The sequence below is a fragment of the Scomber scombrus genome, chromosome 17, assembly GCF_963691925.1.
Source record: "Scomber scombrus chromosome 17, fScoSco1.1, whole genome shotgun sequence".
Lineage (NCBI taxonomy): Eukaryota > Metazoa > Chordata > Actinopteri > Scombriformes > Scombridae > Scomber > Scomber scombrus.
This window is the reverse complement of record NC_084986.1, coordinates 20,508,247-20,533,231: the sequence shown is the minus strand read 5'-3', so window position 1 is coordinate 20,533,231 and position 24,985 is coordinate 20,508,247. Positions and strand designations below refer to the sequence as shown.

General features: G+C 38.5%; 1 protein-coding gene across 1 annotated transcript in view; it reads right to left on the bottom strand.

Moving 5' to 3' along the window:
- Positions 1-24,985, bottom strand: part of lama2 (laminin, alpha 2) — a 189,317-nt gene that overhangs the window by 66,613 nt on the left and 97,719 nt on the right. Inside the window, exons 22-29 of the mRNA XM_062436956.1 lie at positions 21,793-22,004; positions 16,237-16,343; positions 14,976-15,248; positions 13,929-14,109; positions 11,238-11,374; positions 9,183-9,314; positions 7,709-7,813; positions 3,385-3,532 (exon numbers count right to left, since the gene is read on the bottom strand). Of these exons, the coding sequence (XP_062292940.1) occupies positions 3,385-3,532; positions 7,709-7,813; positions 9,183-9,314; positions 11,238-11,374; positions 13,929-14,109; positions 14,976-15,248; positions 16,237-16,343; positions 21,793-22,004 (1,295 nt within the window). The remainder of the gene's footprint in view (positions 1-3,384; positions 3,533-7,708; positions 7,814-9,182; positions 9,315-11,237; positions 11,375-13,928; positions 14,110-14,975; positions 15,249-16,236; positions 16,344-21,792; positions 22,005-24,985) is intronic.

Sequence of the window (24,985 nt, the reverse complement as noted above, 5' to 3'; positions counted from 1 at the left end):
TTCCGAGATGGAGGGCCTTTATTAAAAACAGGCCACCACTCAATAATTGACTTGCTGACTGCCTGTCCGATGATGTCCGCCAGACTTACATACTTGTGTTTTTGACTTAAAGCTGGTGTTTTGGTTTGTGTTTTAATGATTCAAAATCAAGTTTAAACCAGCCTATCTTGAGCCATTTCTGAGTTTTAAATTGGTTTAACTTAATTTAAATAAATAGGGGAAACATCAGAAACAAATCCATGTTCATGATGTGAGAAAGGTTATTGATTTTAACTTTGACCATTCAGTGAGGCAAAATTCCACATTGAACATGGTAAACATATCTTCTGAACATCAACATTCATTTCTATTTCTTATTTACACATGTGATTTTCTTTTAAAAGACACTAAATAATTTGCAAGGGAATGTGAAGGAGAATTGCCTAAAAACCCTCCAGGAACTTAAAAAGTGGTCTTCTCCAGGCAGCAGCAATGTAGAATACACAATTTGAATGTATCTATCAATATGTTTAGACAAAGTAAAAATGGGGACATATGCTATATCCAAAATTGCATACAATGCACTACAGTACATACCCAATATGTGTACTATCGTTCAACATACTTTTGTGTGAATAACCAGTAGTATGTATCTTTTCAGATGAATGAGCTGTAATTATCACATCACTTCCTGAGAGCTTTCTTGCCAGCTGGAGACACGAAACCATGGTAGCGCCAATCATAAAGTCTGAACTAATTTCCAAAACTAATTTCACAAAATGAAAGTTTACTTAAATAGAAGCGTTATTGACGCCAGAGCTGCCTCGGTCACTGTCCACTATTGTCTGTTGTTGTTGTTGCCATTACTACTGCATTGAATTATGGGATGTAATGAGTAGTTGTGATTCAAATGTACCATCTTTCTTCTCCATTGCTCTGTCAAATCATTCATTTTGGCTTGAGAAAATTGAAAGTGGGATTTGACCTCTTGTACTTCTTTCATGATTCAATCAATTGTAGTAGTTGTATATTGTGGGATCATCATGCTGAAGGTCAGGAAGTTTGTCTTCTTGTCTGTAAATAGCATTTCCACATAAAATAACTTGTGCTGTTCCATTATCTCTTTCATGGTGTCCATAGAGACATAGTCCTCATCATTAGTAATGTTTTTTTTTACTACTGCAACGGACCATGCTTACTCGCGGTTGAAGCTGTGATGGATGGATTTTCAGTACTGAAGAGGTCTCCTGTGGCCTTGACAATCCAGACTGTCCTTGTCACTTGCTAAGGCTGATTCAAGTAGAGCAGAGGGACTCCCTCTACTTACTCTGTACCTCGGCTTTCTCCCTCTGAGGGATCCACCAGATATCAGAAACTGCAAAAAACCATCAACAACTTTTGGCCGCTTGTCCACTTAGCTTGCCATATTGGCGACATCATCAGAGTTTGAGACAACATTTTATTCACCGATTTAAAGCTTATTAAGAGTCGTTGCATCTCACTTGCCTTACATCTGTGAAACATCTAAAAAGGCACAATACGCTGTTGTTGAGGAGGACTTTCCTCCACTAACTGCAAAAACATATTAGGCTCATTTCCAGCTCTATATTTTTACTGTGGATCTCCACTAGAGAGGGTTTTCATGATTCACGGTTCAACATTCATTGTATACTGGCTGTTTATGTAGCCCATCAGTTCAGCCTCTGTCTCTTAACAGCCAGTTTTAACTCCTGTCTCTTAAAGGCCCCCATCCCGATGAGCTTGGTCTATTCTGATTTGCCTGCAGAAAATGTCCTGCTTTTGCCACTTCATATTAAAAGCTTTTAAATGATGGAAATATTGAGAAGAATTTACAGGAGATGAAACGTCTTCCTCAGAGAATTAGCAGAGCTTTGTCTTTTTTTTTTGGCAACAATACTATATATTGACATAGTCACAGTTAGTGCTAGGGTCATATATTAGTCATAGAAAAAAGGTTGTTGACCAACATACTTAGTCACAGTTTTCGTTAATGAAATCAAAATTTAAATGGACGATATTAAAGTCTGTCACAGTTTTGTGTTTTCAGAAACATGAACAAACATGATCAAACAAAGTTAAAAATGCTCATATTTGTCTTGATGATTATAGTGTTTTTCATAGTGATTGGCCTACTACTATGGGAGGAGATGTTGCCATTTTTGTGAAAAGTTGTTTATCTGTTTCTAAGTGTTTTTCTGGGGAATAATGATACTGAAAACGGACTAGTTGTTTTGTGGTAGTATTCGCCCTTTCCACCTATGGGTGCAATTGATATTTTTTTGATGTGGTGTTCAGCCATAAAATTTCAGAACTTCTTATCCTGGGTAAACAATAATTTAACTAATGTGTCTGATCATCTAAAAAGTCTCTGCAATGAATTCAATCTCACAGTTTATTTTTCCCCCCTACTCTGCCATATCCAAAAAAAAATGCGGAAAGAGACCACTTCTAGATATTATTATAACCAATAAACCCCAACCAGTCTTGTGTTTTGTTTCCTCTCCACTCCAAAAGTCCACAAAATTACAATTTGATTTATTATTTTATAAAAAAAGTTCATTCCACTGCAGACAAGTATGTGCTTTTAAAGAAATTCAGAGTCAAAACAGCAACAATCCAGTTTTGTTAGGAAATTGCTGAAATGTTACATGAAAGGATTCTCATAACCTGATCGTCCTATGATTGGCAATATTTTCATCAACAACAACATAAGTGTCTTACTATTATTCAAAATGCCAAATTATTATCTTATGTCTCTACACTATCTGAAAGTAAAGGAAACCCAGCAAATATTTGGAAAACGGTTAAATCATTATCACACAGTCCTACTTCATCCTTACTGAATTTAATTGTTCAAGGCTCTACTGTCTCAGTGGGAAAGAAAATGTGTGCATTTAATGAACATTTTATTAAGGTTATTTATTTTAAAATGCTGGATTTTCTCCCACTGTCTCTCATCACAGTACACCTTGCTGAGCAAACAAATTAGGCACTTAGACCTTTTCGTTGAAGCCTTTTACGAATCATGAAGTGTTTAAAGCTATTTGTTCTATTGACCCAAAAAGTTCACTGGGGCTGATGAGTTAGAGCCAAGGCTTTTATTATTGGGGGCTACGAAACTAGTTGAATGCCTAACTTGTATTTTTAATCTGACTGTGGTAACAGAATACATCCCTGCCCTTCTGAAGACATGCCTATATCCTAATTAACCTAACCTATTATCCTTTGCATAAAGGGGATCAGTGTGATGAGCGAAATTAAACTCTAATGTATCGTGTCTTACTAAAGTGTTATAAGAGAAACTGGAAAGTGGGATTGGTGTCTAGATATGGTGACTGTGTGTATGTATGTGTGTGTGTATGTGTGTGTGTATAAGACTTGTACTCACCCACATCCTGATGAGACCCTGTGCCTCTGTGCAGGTATGTGTCAGTCCATAACAGTAACACTTGCTGCAGCCCATTGGATTTCGTACTGACAACCCAAATGTGTCTGGCTTACAGCGGTCACAGTCTTGTCCCTCCACATTTTCCTAAAATAACAGACATGAACACACACAAAGGAGTGAGTTAACACATTGTAGTTCTTTCAATACCACATAGTTCAACCATGCTAGATTTTTAAAAAGTGTGTTTTATTTATTCTGCTTGAGGTCAAGACAGCACTTATTGGATTCCTTGTATGCAGTGCCTTGAGAGATATGCAGTCCGCCACGCATCTTGGTCTGCCCCGGGTCTCCTACCAATTGGACATGCTGGGAACACAACAAGGGAAGCATCCAAGTGGCCTTCTAACCAGGTACCTTTTCATTGCAAAGCAGCAGTGGTTTCTTCCGGATGTCTGACCTCCTTACCCTATCTCTCAGGCTGAGTCCAGACACCCTCCAGAGGAGACTTATTCCGACCACTTGTATCTGCTGTCTCGTTCTTTTGGTCACTACCCAAAGTTTGTGACCACTGGTAAATTGAGAGTTTGCCCTCTGGCTCAGCTCTTTCTACACCACAATGGTCTGGTAGCATGCCCTCATTACTGCTGATGCTGCACTGATCTACCTGTCAACCTCACGCTCCATCTTACCCTCACTAGTGAACAATACCCCAAGATAACTGAACTCCTTAACTTGGGGCTGCAACTCACTCCCAACCTAGAGGGAGTAGACTCCATTTTTCCAGCAGAGCACCACAGCCTCAGTTTGGAGGTGCTAACTGTAATTCTGGCTGCTTAGCATTTGGCTGCAAACCATCCCAGTGCCTGTTGAAGGCCACGGTGTGTTGAAGCCAACAGAACCACATCGTCTGCAAAAAGCAGAGAAGCAATCCTGAGGTTCCCAAAGCGGAAACTCCTGCTGAGAATGCAGACACTGCTCTCACTGCAGTTATAAAAGGACCGAATGGCTGGCAGTGATGGAACCCCATACTCCCACAGCACTGCCCACAAGATGCCTTGAGAGACACTGTCGTAAGCTTTCTCCAAGTCCGCAAAGCACATGTAGACTGGATGTGCGAACTCCCATGATCCCATAAGTATCCCTGCAAGGGTGAGGAGCTGGTCCACTGATCAACGGCCAGGAAGGAATCTGCATTGTTCCTCCTGAATACGAGGTTTAACAATGGGCCCGAGCTTCCTTTCCAGCACCTTGGCATAATTCCCTGAGAAGCTACATCTCATAACAAATTTAATTAGATATTATTTTGCAAACTTTTACTTGGTGACAACAAAGAAAATGCATTGGAAGCCTTGGCTGCATTAAAGTACAGATAAGAATCTCACTTCACTGAATGTTCACATTTTGAGTAAATAACCTGAAACCCAACTGGTCTAAAATGGGATTGTGGACAGCTGGGCTGTGTATTAAGCCTTCTCAGCTAAGAAAAAGACTTACAGTGCTGTCAACAAAACATCATCTAATTAATGTAAGGTCCTGTCAAAAAGTCCTGCAAGTTAGTGAGTGAGGAGCAAACACAACAGAAGAATGTGAGAGTACAGTGAAGAAGCTCATACAGTCAATGTAAATAGACTTTATGTTTATTTTTTCAATAAAATGGCACTTATTATGCTATTCCTCAGGCTGCAATTAATACATTTCTTCATTATTTACAGCAGTTTATTGCTTTTTGACTAATTGATTACTTAAGATTAGTTTTTAGTGCATTCAAATTTTGCACAGTACTCTATATGATATTTTTTTAATGTGGCATATTTCATTTTAGAGTTTCTTGATGCTACTGAAGCCATGAGGAAATGCAGACATGTCACACTTCCTTAGATAGAGACATACAAACAGACAGACAGCAGACAGGTAACCACCTTAACGAGTCATAGACAGCAGAAGTAACAGATGAATAGAGAGACAGGTGACAGATCGAACGACTGTTCGACTGACAGGCAGTCAACCGCCTACCCATTTAGACTGAAGATGACACCCAGTGATCTGAAACCTCATTACAGGCAATGAACCAGATGTGTGTGTGTGTGTGTGTGTGTGTGTGTGTGTGTGTGTGTGTGTGTGTGTGTGTGTGTGTGTGTGTGTGTGTGTGTGTGTGTGTGTGTGTGTGTGTGTGTGTGTGTGTACGTGAATGCAAAATTTTGTTTTAGCATTGGTTGCTGTCTGTGTGGCATAATGTGATCACCAAGTGACAGCAAAGATGAAAGGTGTTGAGTCTAGGTGTGTCATATACTAAATATATTGTCATTTATTGTGTATGTGTATTAATGTAATCAGCTTGTCACAGTGAGGTTGAGAAGTGTGAAACGTACTATGCCTTATATGTGTATTCAGCAGAGGTGTGTGTGTGTGTGTGTGTGTGTGTGTGTGTGTGTGTGTGTGTGTGTGTGTGTGTGTGTGTGTGTGTGTGTGTGTCAGAGAGACAGTGATAAGGCAGTGACAGGGAGCATCAGAATATCAAACTAACTCAGGTTTTCACATATGGACCATTTCACTGCTCTGATTGCAACCCACACATATGCACACAAATACACACATGCTCACATGGCGCAGTATTACTTTTCAACAACAATATTTGTATATATAAATTATAATATAGTTTACAGACTTTCATCTGGCATATGCCTGCAAGTTGAACAAATCTTGCAGTCTAGTAATTTATTACACAGATTATTAACAGAGCATATTCCTCTAGTGGAGACAATTTTACCAACATAGAAAAACAATCTTAAGCATAATGTAGATTCCAGTACTGCTGATTCCTAAAGTAGGATTAAGAAAATCATAGTCTATTTGCCTTACAAATCAAGTCAAAGTCAAGTATCTCAAAGTCAAGTATCTCAACTCCTTGTGTCATTTTTCTCCACTTGCCTTGACAGAAATAAGATTTCAGTAGGAATGTACAAGGATAAATTATGTAAAGATGCATGGATGCTTTGCAGTGTGTTATCTAACTCCTACAGTGGCTGACATTTAAAACAGCAACTTTAAATGTTCTTGAAATGTGTTTGCAGCACCAATATATATATATATATATATATATATATATATATATATATATATATACATATACATATGTATAGCAAATAAACCTCTTAACATCTGGTAACGATTCTACTTAAAAAACAAAAATCAATTCAAAAATCAATTGTGTGCGTGTTTGTGTGTGTGTGTGTGTGTGTGTGTGTGTGTGTGTGTGTGTGTGTGTGTGTGTGTGTGTGTGTGTGTGTGAGAGAGAGAACATATGCCTGTACACTGTACGCTGTGACATTTACTGGAATAATTACATATAAACACACACACACTATAAAAGGCAAACACATATGCATACACTCTGAACAAGCACATATAAAGCGACAGAAAGACCATGTTGCAGTAGATATTAAATCTACGTCCTCTCTGGTAGAATTCAAAATGACAAACAACACACTTTTTTGTGATGTGTGTTGTAACCGGGCAGAATGTCAGTGGTCACTATGTTGTTGTCATTGGATGAGTAAACTGACATAGCCTTACTATACATACTGCATCTCCATTACAGGATTTAAATCTGGAAAAGATCTACTGTTAATCAGCTTAGCCGGATTTAATATGTGTTGGAACGATCAGCAAACAATGTGGGGTTTTAAGATGATAATGTGACTAACTAAATTAGCTGTTGTGTACGATTCTTCATCTGCATAATGGATAGTTTCAGAACACGTCGAAAAATCGTTTCTAGAATAAGTACCTTGATTTTCTAGTTTGAAAGTTGGAAACAAAGACCAATCACTGCCCAGATCTTATCAAATCACAAATAAAAAGAGCTGAAGGAGACAATTGTGATTAGCCTGCTTAATATGACACCTGTTGTGTCAAGAAAAAAATGTTTTACCAAGTCTTGCCAAGATGACAATAAGACAAAATTAAAGACTAAAAATGACCTGCTCACTTTATTTATTTATTCATTTTTTGAAGCAGCTGAGTCCTTTTAGCCCAGTAATTGACCATAAAAAATAAAGCTGAAGCACACAGCTTTATTGATTAAGTATGCAGGCACTTTATGTTTGGTATTGCTTCTTCCAAATCATCATTCATGTGTTGTAGAATATGGCTAGCTTTATCAGTTTGACACACAGATTCATTTATAAAATCATAGATACTTTTCTGTCAACTAACTAACTAACTAACTAACTAAACTAAAGTTGTTCTGCATACTGAACGTGTTGCTGGAGTTTTGACCTTAATAAACTAGATGAGTGAGTGTGTGTGTGTATGCTATACCTTGCAGCTACACTTCCCCGTCCGATCCGCGCAGGCACACACTCCTCTCTCCAGGTCGCAGGTCTGGCTGTCGGATCCTGCGACGTTACACTCGCACCGGGTGCACTGTGGGAAAAGTGGAAGCAGACGACGCCAAGCTTCTGTTATCAACAACGTAACAGGCTGAGAGAGGAGCTACCAGAGTGTGTCCTAGCTTTATGCTTCACCAAACCATTAAAACTTCACTTCAAAATGGAAATGCCATTATCTTCTCACTCCCATGTCAGCTGAAACATCACTGAAGTTCATTTGAACACCAAACACAGAGTTGTCCAATTTTTCCTCTCATATGTCTGAAGTTCCAAAAAATGAGAAAAAAACATAATGGCCATGAACTTTCTCTCACACTGATTCAACAGCCACCAGGATCATTTGCTTCTTTTTATTTCATCACAATGCAAGTCATGATGAACTTTTCATATCTCTCTACCTTGAAATCAGCTAGACAATGAGGCAAATATTAAAAAATAAATTTGATAATAAAGGTATGCTCATTTTGAAGGCAAAGAAACCCTGTCTCTGTTCCCTTCGATTCAAACAGACTTTAATGAAACTGCCAGTTTAGCAGCCGTGCAAAGTTCAATGGAGTTTTGACAAATATAAATAGGGGTTTCAGCTAGAAAAGTTGTTAAGCTTGCTAGGTGTGTGTGTGTGTGTGTGTGTGTGTGTGTGTGTGTGTGTGTGTGTGTGTGTGTGTGTGTGTGTGTGTGTGTGTGTGTGTGTGTGTGTGTGTGTGTGTGTGGGGGGGGTTGTCACTAAAATGTTATAGCATTTATTAACCACCAAAAACTCACAACTATACTGCTAACTTCATACTCATAACACTCTCTCCCTCTCTCTATCTCTCACACTTGCACACTGAGCTATCTACTTGTATGTGTTTAAATTCCCAATGCTTAGGCCTGGCAGGGGGTCAACTTAGGCCCAGCAGGCCACTGGACTTGCAAAACAGTGGCATAGAGCCTGGGTTGGAAGATGGCTCAAATTTCACTTTAAGGTCTGTTTAAAAAAAATATAATAAATATTAAAACATTCTCACTGCACTGAATTCCTTCACTGTTGTTTTAAATTACACCTTTATGCTGGTCATCTTTTCATTTCAAGGGGGGTACCTCTGTAGAAATAAACACAAGCTGAGGCTCTGATGAAAAGTTTGGCTTTGGTATAAAGAGGACTTGTGACCTCAGAAAATGAGCGGTGTGATGACACTATTAAGCTTCTCTCAATCAGGCAGCTAGCAAATGCTTATAAAAAGGTGTTTATGCTAAAATCAGCAGTATTACCATTATCACATCTGTAGGAATCTGTCTCCATTGTTCCACACACACACTCTCAATTCCCCAATGAACGAATCTCATCAGATATTCCCTCCAGTGCCAGTTGAGAGAGCAACATGCCAACAGTAATATTTGTAGTAATCATATGAATTATTTACCTGAGGAAAGTCTCTGTACCCCAGCTGACATTCGTTGCATTTCTCTCCTCTGAAGGAGTCACGACAGATGCAGCAGCCTGTGTTGACATGGCACTGCTGGTTCACTGAGCCGACCTCACTGCAACCACACTCCTACACGCACAAACACACAAACACACAAACACAAAGGCACAATGCACTTAAAAAAAAAGAAAAAAAGAACTTGAAGCAGATGTTAGAACAACTGACACAGACCCTTTTTTAATCATGAACAATGCAAACATTTATCTTGGTCCCTTAGTGCAGTCAACAGAGTGTCTGTAAGTAGCCCAAAGGAAATTGTAAAATTACATTTAAAGCAGATGGATGCATGTCTGAGGTCAAAAAGGTCAAAATACTGTTTTTAGTGTAGCTGTGTACATGTACAGGTACATGTATGTACAGTATGACTGTTGTGACTGAAATCCCCTTAAAAACTCCCTATTAACACCAACTGTTGATGTAGCATAACATTTCTATCAAACAATTTCTGACCAAACATTAGATGATATTAGACTTGACAAATATCTCAATCAAACATACCAACAACACCAAAATAGATGTTTGCAGAAATACAATACAAATCCAAAGCTAAGTAATCCATCTGATGAGTTTAGTAAAAAAAATAAAAGTGGTAAAATCACAAGATCTTCTGTATTGAATTAACTGCTGGTGAAGATTTATATAAATTCTGAAAACACTCTTGGCACTTACAGCTAATTTTGAACTTGACCCAGTTTTTCTCTGTATGGTGTGTTGATTCAGTGACAATTTATGAGCCAATGCTTGTGTATACTTGGCACTGATAAGGCTTTTTTTCAAGCGTTAAGCATTATTCATAATCTTTAATAAATGAAAGGTTACATACTGAATCATTTTTTATGTCTATTTTATTCTGTTTGAGTTGGGTTTTTTTGTTGTACGTTACATACTGTTCTGTTCTATGTTGTACCTTCCTGCTTTGATGTGTTTAACTTTCTTCTGTTGTCTTTGCTTCCTTTTTAATGTGTTTGTTCCCACTTAGATCTGTTGCATCCCTTTTTGTTGTCCCGATGTTCTCTTCTGAATCAGTCTGTTGTAACTCTTACCGTACTTTCATGTCCAAGCCTCTAATTGCTAATAGTGTGCTACTGGTAAACTTCTAATAGTTTACTTTTTTATTGCTGCCTCTGGGCCCTATGGTGAGATAGCTTCAGTGCAGAACAATTACTTTCCAAACACTTTGAACAAAGTCATGTTATAAAAAACAAACAAAGCAGAAAAAGGAAGAGGAAATGAGAATGATAGAGTCAAAAGAAAGAAAAGCGATAAAGGGGAGGGAATACAGCGAAAGGAGTGTGTAAACAAGCGCCGTGATAAGAAGAGAGCAGAGTGTGGGAATAAAAAGAGAGGGAGAATACAAAAAAAGAGTGGAGAAAGGAAACTAAGAAAGACAGAGGAGGTAAAAATGGAGTTGAAGAGGAAATAACTATGAAAAAAGGCATGTATAACATTAAAAAAAAAACAAAGAAAAACTAATTAAAGTGGTAACCAGCTGAAGAAATGATTAGGAAAAAAAAGGAAAATGAGATAAAGAATTAATGTGTGTGTAAATTGAGAATAAATTGGAATACTTTATTGTTTTTATTTTCGTGTTTAAATTTATTAGGGTTATCATTCTAGAGTAATGCACCGAGCACACGCATACATAGTCTATGATGATTGAGTATTTCACTCCTGGTATTATAGCAGAAATGGGAAAAAGTCAGGTTTTATCCATCATCACTGACAGTGTACAGATTATTTCTGAATGCTGGAGAGTAAATTTCCAGGTCCAGTAAGTCACTGTTTTTCATTTTCGTTCAAAACAATACATTTGTTAAAATGGCACGCTGACAAATCATTAATCTCCCAAAAGCTTTCTTTGTATTCTTTAGATTTGCCTATACCTTCCTTTTTATCCTGCCATTCCTCCTGTGTGTTTTCAATCTCTATCACAAGTAGTGCACACATTTGTTAACAACTACTGCTACTACATCCACTACTATTCCAGCTTACCTTGCATCCAGTCATGATGTCGTGGCCCCAGTGGTTGGGAGCACAGCGGTCACATCTCTCGCCGATGGTGTTTGGAGGACAGATACACTGTCCCGTAGTAGCATCGCAGTTATTGCCCACATGACTGCACTGGCAAGCTGTAAGAGAGGAGAGGAGGAGAGAAAGTATATATATATATACCATCATGCATTGATACATTCAACTTAAATAGTTTTGATTTGATAGAAATTTAAAAGGGTCATTTATTGAGTCACCGCATTAAAATTGAGGTGTTCATACTACAGAACGATTTCTTTCTTACCAATCGACTCATTCAATCACCACCAGTCCCCAGCAAACACAGATGCCAATGCCAGAGGACTCTTTTCCTCGCTATGTGTGCTAGTTCAATTTAAATGTTAATGCCCAAAAAAAAAAAGAAGTGAAATCATGCATACAAGAAATTAGCATTATTTTGTGAAAGTTTCCTTTAGCCGGGAACTGAAAGTTACATTTTATCAGCTGGTAATGTGGAAGTTTCAATCATTTTATTTTTGGAAACAACATGCCCAGAGTCTGGATTATATTTGTACACTGACGTTCACAAGAATGTTAAACAGTAGCCAGCATGTTTATTCCTACAACCTGACAGCAGCACTGTGGTAGTGATCTTTAAATGAATCAAAGCAAATCATTCTCAGCCCTATCTTTTCTTTCTCCTGTATGACTGAGCTTCCTGGCTTGCTTCTTGGCTCTTCTTCTTGGCTGTCAATAGCAGTTGGCATCACTAATATATTGCATAAGCAGATATGTGGGGGAAAGCTATTCATAGTCATACTTGGGGTGAGTGGATGCTTAATCCTCATTTTGGGCAGCACAAATAAAGTTTGCAGCACCTTCTGCATGGGTTAGTGAGTTTATAGAGCATGTGATTTAATAATATGAACATTATAAATATATTATTTCCTCTATAAAAAGACAATGACTGGAAATAGGCACTTAAAAATGTGTACAAGGTTATCAGGTGACGTAAGAAACCCTCAGGCAATGATAGTGAAAATACTCAGGTCTCACAACAAACAGCTTAAAACATTCTGATCAATATTTTTTCCCCCGTTACTAACAAATGGTTTTAAAATGACCAAACTAAATGTAAATTCTTTAATTTTTGACTACACACTCTCTACAGACACTATTCTACTTATTCTGTTCACACATTTGCTACTTTAACAAGATTAAATCCATCTGCACCTGGTCCATGTCCAACACCAGCTTGCTGAAAGTTGGACACACCTGACATGCTGTACAATCTGAGGAAACCTTGACCTTTAATTTGAGGTGTGAATACAGACATATGCCCAACTGATTTCTCTTTAAATCACTGCTTTTTGGAGATGAAACTGAATTACCTGGAGCGTTCAGAGTACGATGAATAACACAGATTTCTAGTTTTGGTATTCTGATATATAATGTCAATTAACTGAAATCAACAAAATGAACAATCCCAAATAACAGATTGCTAAAGAAATCTGAGCTTTATGTATAAATGCAATTGTCTGTTTCAATGGAAAAGAGACACACTCACATTCTCTAGTTTGTTTACTTGTGTCCGTGGTTTTTTAAAAAGCATTTATTGATGAGCCTGTTTGTTAATAAATTTGACCACATTTGTTTTGATTCATTAAAATTTCTTTTTTAAAACATTATTCAAATACAATAATCACCATCTGTCCGACTTGTTCACAAGCCAACATGCATAAGAAATGTTTTAGCTCCATAATTTATCGGTCATGTCATTATTATTCTGTGTGTTCCACCTTCAAAGATGTTCATACCAATCAGCAGACCAGTTTCTCTTAGTAACATTTCATCTAGTAGGTACGGGAATTTTGATTCTTCATCGCTTCCCTTCCTCCCTCGTTTCCTCCTCCCCTCCTCCCTTTCTTTCCTGTCTTTCATTTTGTCCTTCCATCATGTATATACAGTATATGCATTCATGGATGGGTATTTTGTTTGAAGTAGCGATAGCTTATGATACAATGTATATTTCATAACGCTAGGGAGAGTTGCTTAACTATTTATATAACAGTGTAATGTCAAAAATACATGATCATCAATGGCGATGAAACTATGAGTTCTTCATAATTTTTGCAAGTCTAACTTTTAAAGGATAGGAAGTTTGGGGTTTCTGCAGGAAACTGATGATATTTCAAAGTAAGTTAAGTACTGTGAAGATGCAGCACAGATGCTAACTACTGTATATTATTATATCCATGTGATACTATAACAAAAGAAATGCAAACACTGACAGACTACTGTGTATTAAAATATACTGCAGCATTTAACTGAAGACAAAGGCTGATGTTCTTTATACAGTGTTTTAACTTTGTGCTGCTTGTAGGCAAAAAAATGAAACTATGAAATTATGAAACTGGTTCTATGATGTGATTCATGTGAGTATGCAGGCATTTTTGAAATGATGCAACAAAATGTATTTTTTTTATTTTTTTGCAGACCATTAGGTGCAAACTTTAAATTAAAAAAGAAATAAGAACAAGGCAGCACTTTAATGAGGACAGCATTTTGAGATTGCTGACATTATTGTCACTGCAAATTATAACTACAGGTGAAATCTATATGCTTTGATTTTGTCCAGTGGTAGCCTACTTGTTAAAGAATCCCTCCCCTTTCTAACCCACTGTCTAAGCTTACGTGTGCAGCCGCCCTCCTGGAAGTTGAAGAATCCTCGTGAGCAGCGGTCACATTTGGGTCCAGTAACGCCCGGCTGACACCGACACTGACCGTTTTCATCACAGTCAAACGACTTGGAACCAAATGAGTTACAGTGACACGGGACACACTGTCCGCCTGTGGTAATGCCGTGGGTCTGAGGCTGGAGACACACAATTATAGACAATTAGAGAGGTTACATTGAAACAGGTTGTACATACAATTTGGAGAGGAGTCATTAAGGAGGTTATAAAGGTTTTGTTTGGGAAGACTGAACGGAAAGGAATAAAGGGAACAAGCGAGGGGATGAAGAGGTAGCATTTTTGATTTGCTGAGAATGTCAAGTTCCAATCCTTTCAAGATGTTTCCGTTTAGAGGACAGCCAAAAATGGCTTTGGGGCTTTGACAGCTGTCTAGTGGCATGAACATTCCCCCTTGTTGCTGCTAAGGGAAAAACAAAAGACAAAGCCATGCAATGTTGGTTCATCAGACTGGACCCAGCCATTCATAAACTGCCTCTTTGGCTATAGTATGAACAGTATGAGCCAATTCAATTTAAACAAATCTTATGAAAAGCTGCCAAATAAAAATGTGAATTGTAGTAGGTGCAGCTCAGTTGGATTGAAATAAATGTGGTTATTTACAAAAAAAAAGTCATGCACATCATGATTTGCCCAAAATAATGGCATCTACAACACAAATCCAGGAACAACAAACATGACATTTTTTGGAACATGCTACTAAAATCTGAAATAAATGTGCTTTTCTGGTTCCTTTGAGCCTTACATCACTGCTTACACTAAGCAACAACTTCAAACTGGAATGTCTTTCACAGAAACAGCCATGATGGTAAAACTCTTATGTACCGCAATGTTTGTGACCACCATGAAACCTGTTACATACATAAAATGGGTTTTAAACCTGTAAAGCTCAACCACACACGTCAGTGCATCTATAAAATGTTCACACACCAAGAAAACCCATGCTATTTAAAACACACCACCGTCATTCACATGCAGGGTGTGTTACCCCTGTCTTAGGTCTGTACGCCCCCCTGGGACAACCCCCTGTTCGGGACGCGCCACCCCATCTCTGCTGCACAGCTGCCATGGGAATGCGCTCCACGGGCCGACGTGTCTCCCGTCTCTCATAGCCTTGGCGACGCAGGTCACAGCGTCGGCCAACAAAGCCGGGACGACAGATGCAGCGTCCCTCAACATCACAGCGTTGAGAAATAGAGCCGTGAGGGCTGCAGCGACAAGGCATACACTCCTGACGCTCAGCATCCCACCAGCAGTTAGGCTGGACCAATTACAACACAGATGGATGGAGGAAGGGGGAGCAGATGGGTAGAGGAAGTGGGGGCAGACAGGGGGCCAAGTGAGTGCGTGAAAGAAGCAGCAAACTACAGAAAAAAAGTTTGATAAAATACAATACTATTCTTCAACATACATTCCACCAATAAAAGAACCAAAAAACTTTAACATTTATAAATAACTATAACTATTAACTTCAATGGTTTGATTTGGTTTGTTTTTTTGAGACATAATAATGTAACATTGCATCGTCATATGCAGCACGATATCGTCATATATCAGCCCCTAAAAGCCGAACCTTTTAGGGGCTGATGGCTGTAGCTAAAACTTAGTTGCTCTCTTTTAGTGCCAAATTCTCTCTTTATTTTATTCTTTCACTGAAGCTGAACAAGAAAACACCGTCCACCAAGACACAAAGAGGGACTTTTTTTTATTTTTATACTTGATGCACTTTATTTGACGAACTCAGACAGCTGCAGTCTCATATTATCTTCAGATAAACTTTTGACACAGTGTGGATTTTGGTCTGCATCATTTACATTATAAATAGGAGGAATGATTACAGCAAGCATACCCTGTTTCAGTGTTCATGTGGACTGCTGTTTTGAGACAAACTTGTGAACCTATCCTTTTAACATAATCATAGTAGAGCAGTAAGCATAATTCGAATAAATCATCTTTTGACCTACCAGATACCTACCACAGTGATGGTTAACCTGATACCACCTTTGATGTGAAATGGTAAGAAAAATAAAGTATTACACAGGTAAGAGCACCATCACTATAGATGTAATTGAGGTTAAAAACATTCAAAACCACTGGAATCCCATTACACACGTCATTTTGCAGAATTACGATAAGAGTGAAGAGTAACTTTTTATTAAGAATAAAAAGTCTAGACAGGAATGTTGATGGTACCAGCAATTATTGGCAACATGTGCAAAGAGTATTTGCATCTGTGTCAGAATACTTACCACACACTCATCACACTGTCGTCCAACCACATTTTCTCTGCACTGACACTGGCCGTTCTCCTTATTGCAGAGTTCAGATACAGAGCCGTTAGCATGGCACTGGCAGGCTGCAGGAGAGGAGAGGAGAGGAAGCATATTATCATTCCACAATGGTAATATTTGTAGATGTTGACATACCTCACGATAGAACATTTTAATATGTTGGTGAATATGTTTACTTCACACTGCTGTAAACTGGATAAGAGCTAAGATCCCGCTTAAGGTCTTCTTTGGGATTAGTTGTCGATATGCACTTTAATATCCTCCTCGCTGCACTTCGGAGAAAATCTTCTCTTCACCCAAGTGATTCTTCAGTCTAGTGGGCTGAATTAGTTTTACCAGATTTTTTTATTTTCTTAACTAAAAAATAAATAAATAATGACCAAGCCAGGCTACAACAGAGAAAAACATCACACTCTGATTAATCTGAAAATGTAGATTTGCCCTGTTTGCTCTGATGAAAATCTAATGTCAAGTATAAACACTGGCAGGAGTTATTTTCCGTGCACAGGAGAAACAAAAAGAAGTAAAAACAAATTACAGCCCTCCATTCAGACACAGCTGCAATCACCAACACCGACTGCCCCTTCTCATTACCTCCAGCTTAACGACACACTGAGAACAAGCCATTTAGGTCTGAGCTCAGTGATGGGTTCAGTGATGGGGGAAAACATAATTTGTGGACATAACATGCACATTTTCAGGTCTGTATTTTTTTCTGGGGCTCTACTGGAATATCTGCATGATTTACAGTTAAAAAAAAGTCCTTATTTATCTTATATTGTTTCTTTATGAAGCCCCTCAGTTCAGCCTCTGTCTGAAACAGGCTATTTTAGGTCCTGTCTCTTTAAGGCCCTCCTTCCAATAAGTCCACTCTGTTCTGATTGGACAGCTCCGGGAAGCTGCCCCACAGCTGTGGAGGCTAGGTAAACAAAGAGTTGGATTTTGCTTCTTTTCTTCTCAAATACAATCATAGCTACAAAGAGTACGAAACAGGCGGCAGGTTGTGGGCATGTGTGAACAATATGACAGTTCGATTGGGAAGTAAAGGAATCATTCAGACAGGCTGTAGACTGAGCTTTTGACATGAAACTTCTCCATATATTCACCTAAAGTTTTGGAATTTTGACCATGTTTCACACACACATCTGACATTATAACAGTATAAAAATGACAGAAAATCACAAAAGCATGACGCGTCCCCTTTTTAGAAAGAAATCCTTCAGTGATTACACACAAAGCAGGTTTGACTTAAAATTCAAGACACACTGCCTTCAGCACATACCAATTTCCCTCAAGCAAAATGAAGCACTGTACCTTGAACCTTTTCAACTTCTTTCCTTTTCTTGCCGATACAATATTTACCTAAACATTTGTAACATTTCTAAGTTGATGCACTATAAGATTCTAATCTCTCTGGCACTGAAAATGGTTGCATAACATTCTTTCAATGGCTTCTGTTGTGTGTGTGAGTGCAGTTTTGATGCTTTCTGAATGGCTTGAGTTAAAAAAAATATATGAAAACTTTTATTCACATACAGAAATAAATGTCAGATCTCTCTCTCTTCCTCTCTGTTCCTCCTTCTAATTGGGTTACTTTGTATGACTTCAACTTTATTTTAACTTAAATCCTACTTGGAGAAAAAAGACACACCCACACGTGCCAATCAACCCCTTAGATATACAATTAAAAGCTTGAACATCACAGCTTCCATCTGGTGGATGGTTGTCAGAAGCACACACACATATGGACGCACAAAAATGCACGAAAAAACAAATACACCTTCTCAAGAAATTAGTAGCACGCAGCCCATCATGTCACATAGACACACATTTGTACTCACAGCGTGTTTTACCTCCTGCCAATCTCTCCTGTTACATGTAAAATAGACAGAATAACAGACCTGAGTGTGGGATGAGAAAGTATGAGAGAGAGTGGGGTACAACAGATGTCCAAACAAACAACACACACTCACACACACACACACACACAGGAATACTCCGAAATGTGCAGAAACACACATATGGTTCACAACATAGTGATTTCTGCTTCACACACATATGAAGTGAGGCACACGTGTCCTCCCACACACATACACGCAAATGTACACACACTTGCATGATACAAGAACGCACGCACATATACGGTACATCCTTCTGCGTGGTTTCACACACACACACAGTCTCTCACCCCCCTAGCTTCAACCTTCAGGGACCATCTGGACTCCATTCTGTGAATCCCTACAATGTGCGCCTTGTTGTGGGATAAAATGTTGCTTTTTGTTGTGTTTTTTCTCTTTTTTTTTCAATGCTGGCCTTGATGGCGGAGTTAACATTTTTCTGCAACATGAAATACATTATGCTCTGGTACCAGACAATCACCAATCTCTCATATCAGTAAACTAAAGGATACTTATCATGCATCTGTTCTTTATATATTATTAACACTACAATGGTGCCTCAGTAAGTATACATACATAGTTCTGTACACCGGTTCACACTCAAGGTAACCAAGGTAACATAGAGTTGGAGATATCATAACCGTGCTGTTGAGATATGACACTCAGGAGCCTTCAGGGTAAAATCACAGTGACACTTCAAGTTTTTTAGTAAATGCATTCAAATGTCAAGCACACACTGAATTGCTATTTGTCGGTCACGACACAAAGTCGTTTTGTGTCACTTGGTTTCTAAAATAAAGCCGCACAATACAATGGAAACTTAGAATAGTCCATTTTGTCATTGTTTACAAGGAGAACTTGAAGGCATCATGCAGTATCCTGTGCTAGTTACAATATATACAGTATCAGACTTCCAAAAATGTTGACAACACAACATTCGTATGATGAAACTTGAAAGCAAACACTACTTAAATGACTACTGACTACAGACCAGGTCAACTGATGAAATTCAGGTTTAAGCTGAAAGTAACCGCTGAGCAGAAGACCAAGTGTTTCTTATTTAATTTTCTCATCTTGACCTCAAGAGCTGGGATTCAAACACATAACCTTCAACAACCTATGGAAAAATCTCAGAAACAGAGAGAACACAACATATGGCCATGTATTGGCATGCACCACTCATCTGCAAGGTACATAAACCAATGCAATTGAAGAGCTTTTGACTTAAAGGGAGTTTTTTTTTTAACATACGCTCATCTAAAGTTTTGTAACATTAACAGTACATCACAAAAAAACATTATATGTGCAAACTTCTACTGGTATATTGTTTAGGTTTGAACTGCTTTAGTCTCATTAAATGCTGCATTGATCTGACATTTAGTTGAGTTTAAAGCAAAATACACACCAGTTCAGACATTTTCGGGCCTAGCAGTCCCACAAAAAGCCAGAGCCGACTGGAGTGTACTGGACAGTCCATTAAGAATAGAAAGAATAGAAAAATTTGAATTGTGAGGTTTCACAATGATCCCCAAAGGCTTTATTGATCTACTATATGAAGCATCTATGAAACATTCATTAAGTGTCAGACACACAGGAAGCATAATTACGTTATTGAATTACTACATATTCACTATGTTCCAGTGACTGGACAAAGTGTGATAAGTGCAATTCACACAGCTTTTCAACAACTTCCAAATGACTTTTCCCCATGTGAAAAATGGTCAGGGGAGTTAATTTCCTTGAATTTATTCTTCAGACAAATTACTTTGTGGTCAAGTTTGCTCGCAAAATCAAACCATTTCCCTTCCCCTGACTGGATTAAAATGAGCCGCTATTAGTGGGAGACACAAAATGGCTGCGGCAAAAACGGCAGCAGATGGGAACTTTGACATCAAAAGAAAAAGTAAAGGATTTTTACAGTCTAATAGTGCACAAATGGACTTGGCCTGAACTCTCCTGCTCCACTCGATAAAATTCATTAAGACTGGGAGCGATAGGGAGAGGGAGACAGACAGCGAGAGAGAGATAGACTGACAGAAAGGGGGAGAGAGAGAGTTGTTGTGTTTTAATAATTCCTGCTGGTCTTTTGTCATTCGTACAGAATCAATAACAACCCTCCATCTCCCAGACACAAGCAGCCGATCAGCACTGTAGGAGAGCAATAGATCAGGCTGATTAATCAATAGCCATTTAGCTGGGTGGAGAGGGGAAACAACTACAGAACAATGAACTATCAAATACACATTAATACCGTCTGTCAGCCTGTCTGCCTACCTTTGTACTCGTCTGACGGTTTTATCTGTCTATTTATCGCTCTGCCTGTCTGTCGCTCTTTGTGCGGCTTCTGTCTGTTAATTTGTCTTTCTGCCTGCTTTCCTGCCAGTGCCGCTCTGTTTTCGTCAACAACACAGGTCTTAATGAAGATTTTCACAAACAGGCACCATCTGCACGTCTGTATTTGCTGCCATCTCTCTCTTTCTTGTTGTCTGCCTTTCAGTTCCTTCCTTCTTCTTCTTCTTTTTTTTTTTTTTTTTTTTTTTTTTTTTTTTACAGGTATAGTTTTTATTCTCACTCTTAAACACAGCTGGCAGTCAGTGGGCTGCTTCGACATCACACCTCCGACTAGCACAGCTGCTTGCCAACGCAAAATCACGCACACACACCATATGGTGTAATATCTACTCAATGTTTTAGTGAGAGGATTAAAGGTATCATTAACTAAAATTGAGTTTCATAGAGGAAATAGTATACTCTTCAGCGTAACACTCCTGCTGAGACTTTGAAGCTGTTCAACGGGCTTTTGTTTATAATGATTTTCACTGCAGATGATGTTTTCTCCCCTAAAAGTGGATTTTTTTTCCTTATCTGATTACATCTTATTCTGATGTTTATAGACAATGTCAAGACAAACTGCTTCAGTCAATATGTTGCTGTAATCCAATTGTTTTCTCAGTGTCCCAAGGTCAGCATGTGGGGATGAGGGGTAGCGGCGTGCAGTGTGTATTTTTGACCACTAGAAGCAGCCAAAGTATATACTATATACTACTATTTCTCAAAATGATGATATAAAGTCTGATTTGTCCCCAAATCAAACATTATGACACTAATACCTTACTTAGAAAAATGTGTATTTGTGGGATGTACAATAAGGTTGCATCCTTCTGTACTTTAAAGTGAATCTACCAAACATTTGCTGAATGGCAGCCAATGTGGGTGCCAATTACAGAATAATAGTGAATGCAAAATGCACTGTAACAACAGAACAAGTAGCAAAGATTATTAAAGTCTGTGAACTAGCTCAACAGTCACTTATACAGCAATATCTATCAAGAGTTTGCTAACATTACCTACCATAAGCTACTGCTCGTACCAGACAGACTAAGGCTGTAGCAGTAAAATCACTAAGTGTATTGAGTCGTACAAGGGAGTTTCAAAGCTTATGAGGGTGCTGTTCTTCCATCAAACACCACAAAGTATTGCTTTCAAATAAGTGTACAATAACATATGGAACACTGTTTCATGGACAAACTGTAGCTTTCAACTGTGACTCCAAATGTGAACAAACCAGACATTTACATGTATATTTGTGTTTCTTTGTTAATTTATGTTTACTTACGTTGGCAGTTCCTTGCTGTGATGGCGTCTCCATAGTAACCTTCAGCGCAATTGTCGCAAGCCGCACCGCCGTAACCCTGGCGACAGCGCAGACACTGGCCTGTGATTGGATTACAGCTGCCGGGTACGGATAGGTCCAGGTTGCCATGGCAATCACAGGGCTGACAGGAGCCTCCTGGCACGGTGGGCTGGCCGTAATATCCATTGGAACATCTAGGAGGCAGCAGAGAGACAGAGAGGCGTGGTGATCATACTGTTACATACTGGATGCACTGTATATGATCTATTGCCTGGTTGTTCAGTTGTTCACAAAGACAATATGTGGGAACATTCTGCAGGATCTAGTATTTCTAATTTGGTATCATGAAGTGCTCAAACATGTCAAGACTTTAGCAAACAAATCATGCATGGTTCTGCTACAGCTCCTTTGATTGGGCCTTTATATTAGTGAGGTTTGACAATTTCTGACTTTGGCGACTTCTAGTCATAGCATCAAAGAAAACACTGATCTGCCTTCATGAATGAATGCACTGAAACTGACTGAACTAGTTTTCACCAGGAATGTTTCATTTTTCTACAGAGAAAAAAAAAAGAATAATTTGAAAGATGCTATAATCACATACAATTTTTCACATACGGACTTGAAAGAACCTCAACATTTGGATCACCATTTCAGCCTTAGTGTGCCTCAAAGTTCTAGCGCCAAGATGTCATGGTAATTTTAATTTGGGATAATACTGAATCAGGTCACATTGAAAGAGCAGAAAAAGCAGACAACTGTCTCGCTAGAAAATGCAGTTTTCCTCTGCTTTCAAGTAGCTAAAATCATCTTTGGGAAAGTAGTGTTGCTCGTCTTTCTGGTCTGCAAGAAAAGTGTACAATAGCTCATCTCTTCTTCTTTTGTGCAGTAGCTATCAACTAAAGAAACACCTCTCTGCAGGTATAATGTTCACTTCAGCTATCAGTTCGCACAACACCACTAATTACAGTAGGTCTCATTCGACGGGAGTTGGCAACCGATGCCAACCAAAATCAACACCATCAGCAAGCAATAAAGCTCATGTATCTATGCTTCATGGGAATTATCAGCATTGTTACAGCATATCTTTGACCAGCAGACTGTTTGGCTAAAGATACCTGTTGTATAATTCATATTCACACACAGACACACACACACACACACACGTTACCTCATAGATTTACACACAAAGAGCCAGAGGGCATACACCCAAACCAAACATCTACAGATATGAAATGAGAGTGTGACAAAGTGGGTGAGAGACTTTGTCCCCAAACACATTTGTGCCATCACTTATTAATTTCACTATACGTTGTTTGTGTGTTTGTTTTGTTTGGACCATAAGTTAAGTTTAGTAATCAAACTGTGCATAGACTTACTATCCCGGGTTTGTTTGTGTTTGCATATTTGGTTATAAGTTACATCTCAGCAGACTTTTGTTTAAAATAAAACACACACTGGTATTGGGTTCAGTTAGAGTTTATTGGTTTAGTTTAATGTCACAAGTTTAGTATTTTCTTTATTTTTATTCATATACTTACATGTGCTCAGGAGACAAAGGGAGGAGGCGGCCTATGTTTCCTTGATTTATAGACTGGTGACATCATTAGTGATGTCACTAGGGAAGAACCATGTGAAGGGGGGTCTTAGAATTATTTTACCACATAATAAGGGGGGTTTTGATTTGATTTAAGTTTAGTTGCATATGGACTATAGGGATGCTCTATAAAAGTGATGCCATGTGACTGTGATGTAAATGTTAATCTTGTTGGTGCTTACCTGTTTCAGGAGGGGATCAGGACTTACCTGATGAGTGGTATAGTCCACATTCATGCAGAGTGCAGGCTGATGAGAGAGCTATATAAGCAGTAGCTTTAAGACTGCTCAAGGAGAGACTGCTTTGGTAGTGTAGCTGTGTACACATTCCTTAAACTTGACTTCAGTTATACTTAAGTTGAGTTAAGTTAACTGTTTAGTTTTTTCTTTAGTTTTGTATATTTTTTCTGTGACACTTTGTATTATAATAAAGGACCATGGAACAACTGATCAAGCCTTTTGTGTCTGCCTCCTACTAAAGAGCGTACCACTTTGGTCGGCCTGTACCACAGAGAGGTTATAAAAACAAGCTCTAATAGAGTTTTTTTTTTTTTTTTTAAAGAGATGCAATGTCTTCAGGCAGTTAGTTCCAAAATAAGTTATTTACAGCAGACTATCAGGTTTTAGTCAAAATAAAAATATGAATATAACTGAGTAAATATGTAAAAAATAATGTATCAAGCCATAATATACATGTTTTTTGGAGGTGTCATATGTTTCTAGAAAAGAAACATATGATTTCTTAGTATATTTGTGGTGTCAGCAAATGACTAACAGTTATACTGAACATAATTGAGATACTGTCTGGCTAATAAATCAAAATGTAATTTGATTCTATTATTTGATTCAGTTCATTGTGTTGATGAAAAGTTACATGAAAGAAAATGCCAAAAAATGACATCCTCTTTTAAGCGATTGGTCATAGAGAAAAATTTAAAATGGTTGTTAGCAACCTCAGCAAGGACAAGGACACACAAGTATGTAAACTGTCACACCATTTAAATACTTTTATTTTTGCTTTTCAGACTTTGTCATTTGATTAATAATAAGAGGATGTCTATAAGAGATCATATATCAACCTGAGAGTGCTGCACCGTGACAAGAGCCACTGAAACCAAATAAAACAGGCTGAAATAGCTCTACAGGATGATAAGGGAATTGAGATAACAGAGGAGAGGACGATTGAGAGAGACCAAAGAGAAGGGGGGGGGCATCTTCACTGGAAAGAGAATTGAATTTAGAGAGGAAGGAAAAGAAAGGACAGAGAAGAGGAAAGAGTCAAGAGCAGCCAGCCATTATTACCACTGACCCTCCTCAATAGAACTGGTTTATTAGCTTCTGTGTGTGTGTGTGTGTGTGTGTGTGTGTGTGTGTGTGTGTGTGTGTGTGTGTGTGTGTGTGTGTGTGTGTGTGTGTGTGTGTGTGTGTGTGTGTGTGTGTGTGTGTGTGTGTGTGTGTGTGTGTGTGTGTGTGTGTGTGTGTGTTGCTGTTGGTGTGTGTGTAGTGCTTCAAGTACATCCTCCATAGTCAAGTGGGGAAATGTAGTAGCAGCAATCTCACTTCTTGATAGGAAAGGAGT